Source organism: Sinocyclocheilus rhinocerous, unplaced genomic scaffold (assembly GCF_001515625.1).
Source record: "Sinocyclocheilus rhinocerous isolate Xijiao unplaced genomic scaffold, SAMN03320098_v1.1 scaffold1719, whole genome shotgun sequence".
NCBI classification, from domain to species: domain Eukaryota; kingdom Metazoa; phylum Chordata; class Actinopteri; order Cypriniformes; family Cyprinidae; genus Sinocyclocheilus; species Sinocyclocheilus rhinocerous.
The window spans coordinates 511,179-513,821 of record NW_015664048.1 but is presented as its reverse complement, the minus strand read 5'-3'; the positions used below and the strand labels follow the sequence as shown (position 1 = coordinate 513,821).

General features: G+C 35.1%; 1 protein-coding gene across 1 annotated transcript in view; it reads left to right on the top strand.

Annotated features, from left to right (window-relative positions):
* The window catches only part of LOC107729593 (cGMP-dependent 3',5'-cyclic phosphodiesterase-like), a 127,938-nt gene that overhangs the window by 118,897 nt on the left and 6,398 nt on the right, over positions 1-2,643 (top strand). Inside the window, exon 5 of the mRNA XM_016540174.1 lies at positions 2,408-2,517. Within this exon, the coding sequence (XP_016395660.1) occupies positions 2,408-2,517 (110 nt within the window). The remainder of the gene's footprint in view (positions 1-2,407; positions 2,518-2,643) is intronic.

Below are 2,643 nucleotides of genomic sequence, written 5' to 3'. Positions count from 1 at the left end.
ACACGCACACACACACACATCGTTCACTGTCCAGTACAAAACTATTCAATACTGAAGGAGAAAGATTTAGTCTTTGGCCAAGTGTGTGTGTGTTTTCATGTTAAGATTCTTAGAGTGACTTAAGAGTGATTAAACTCTTCAATTGTATTTTACACACGCACACGCACGCGCACACACACACACACACTTTTATTATTAATTATATATATATGTGTATATATATATATATATATATATATATATATATTCATTCAGGTTTTTAATTCACTTTTTATTTCTTAGTAATTGTGTTCTGCTTTTGTAATTTTTATTACTTTTTAAAGAATATTACTGTATCATAGTATACTCTATTTTAGTTTAAGTTCAGTCTTAGATTTTATTAGTTTCCAAATACTAATTAATGTTTCACTTAGTTGCCAAGGCATCATTTCTAATTTGCTTTTAAAGTGTTTAAATAATGGATAAAAGAACCCATTATTTTATTTTGACATATTTTAACATTTTATTTCATTTTAACATATTTAATTTTATTTCAATTAACAATTCTAAATACTTATAGTTAAGTTTCATTTAGGTTAAGTTTTTCATCTAATATTAATATTAATATTTTATTTATTGTATTTCTGTGTCATTTAGCAAAATTATTTTGAATAGTATTAGTTCAGTTTCATTAGTATTCATGTTTAATTTATATTTATATATTTTACATTTTTTATAGTTCTCATTTTATGTAACAAATACTTCATAACAGAAGTAAACTGTATTTGTCACAAAGCAACACAGCGTTTGTGTGTGTGTTCAGTGTTTCAGGCGTCTTGTCTCCGTGTTTAAGGGTCTGTTCTGCGGCTCCGTCTCGTTTGATGTGAAATCAGAGAGCTTTGATTGTAAGATTAGACGTTACACACCTTTATGAGACTTCAAACGGATGGAGGAAAGCCAACAAAAGCAGCAGTGTCTCTCTCTCCTCTCTCCACGAGTGAAAAAGCTCTCAGAAGCGTCTGGTCAGTAATCAGACTTCAGGACCTTCAGCTTCTCCACACAAACTTCAGGTCGAGGCCAGAGACCAGAGAAAGAGAGAGATGCACACAGACAGGGTGTAAATTGGTTTTCTCCAGCTGAATGGCTCTGGCTGTGAAGCAGCAGTGCATGATGGGATACCATCAGCGTTTCTTTGTAAAGCCTTTTAAAGTGGAACAGATCAAACTTTGCCTCTTTTACTGATTCTTTCTCACGGATGTTCTTTAAGTCCCTGGCCTGCAGAAATGCTAACAACAGAGTCAAATACTGGTGAACTGCGCATTTCTACACTCATTTCTACACTCATTTCTGCATAAAAATAGCAACAAAAAACACTCCATCGCTGCGTTTCAGGTCACATTCGTTTATTTCAGTGAGCTGATTCGAATAGATTCACTGATTCCACAACGTGATCTCATGATAATTCGTATGTATTTTACGTAAAATGTGGTTCTATAAAACGTACATTTACTTACGTTTTTACAGGCACTAATGAACGTATTTTGATCATGTAAACGTACAAAACTGACGTATTGACGACACCTAAATATGAATCCCTATGAATATTGAAATCGCGGCCTTAATTTTATTATTAGTTGTTTGTAGTTTTCATATCAATTACCTTGTTTTCAATTGCATTATTAAATTGTTTACTCGTTTACTTAATATGAAATTATAACATTTCGTTCTGTTCTGTGTGATTTCTGCTGCCAGCTCGTTTCCAAGAATAGGCCTACATAATATTAAACAAGACTTCACTTTAGACCCTTAAAATAAATAACATTTCTGCAATCGTTTAACCTTTACGCACTGGTACTGCTTTTGACATTTTTGCAATAAATTAACGATTGTAATTGCATTTAACTGTCTGTCATGTTTTTCTTATACTGTACAGAAATAGTTATGTTTAGGTTTAGAGGTAGGACTGGGATTAGCGACTATAAAAATATTATATTGTTACAAAAATGGTTATTTTCCTGCATATTTCGTTCAATTGCGTTTTATATCCTATATATGTATAGTTTTGTGTGTAAATGTCTTAATGTTTGATTGTGTTTGATTTGATTGTGGCTGGTTCATTTGTTGCACTGGAAATGAAAGATCAAGTTGAGAGTGTTGCATTGTGGGATAGGGTGTGATATGTTTTGTATGTAGATCACACAGAAATGCTGTAGATGCTGCAGAAGAGCAGAAGTGAGTGTGAGAGTGCGGCGTATCCAGGCTGCTTGTGTGATTTTTGTGTTTATTTAACGTGGTAACTCATGCTGGGCTATTGTGTGATTAAATGTTCATTCATTTAGATGAATAAAGTCAGATTTCACGGCTGATGCGCGGCTCTGTTTACTGGTGTGAAGTGTTTTCTCAGAGTTTGTTCATGTCTGTGTTTCAGAGACGCGGTGAAGCAGCAGAAGAGACTGCAGTGCTCCGGCCTGCCATCAGCAGAACTCCATCAGAAACAGAGCGGCTCGCTGAGCACACCACTGCCGGCCCACAAACGAGGTGTGTGTGTGTGTGTGTGTGTGTGTGAGTGTGTGTGTGTGTGAGTGAGTGAGTGTACTGGTTTATATATCCTGGTGGGGACTTAAACCTGAATACACACAGACTCATGGGGACTCGTGTCACGGT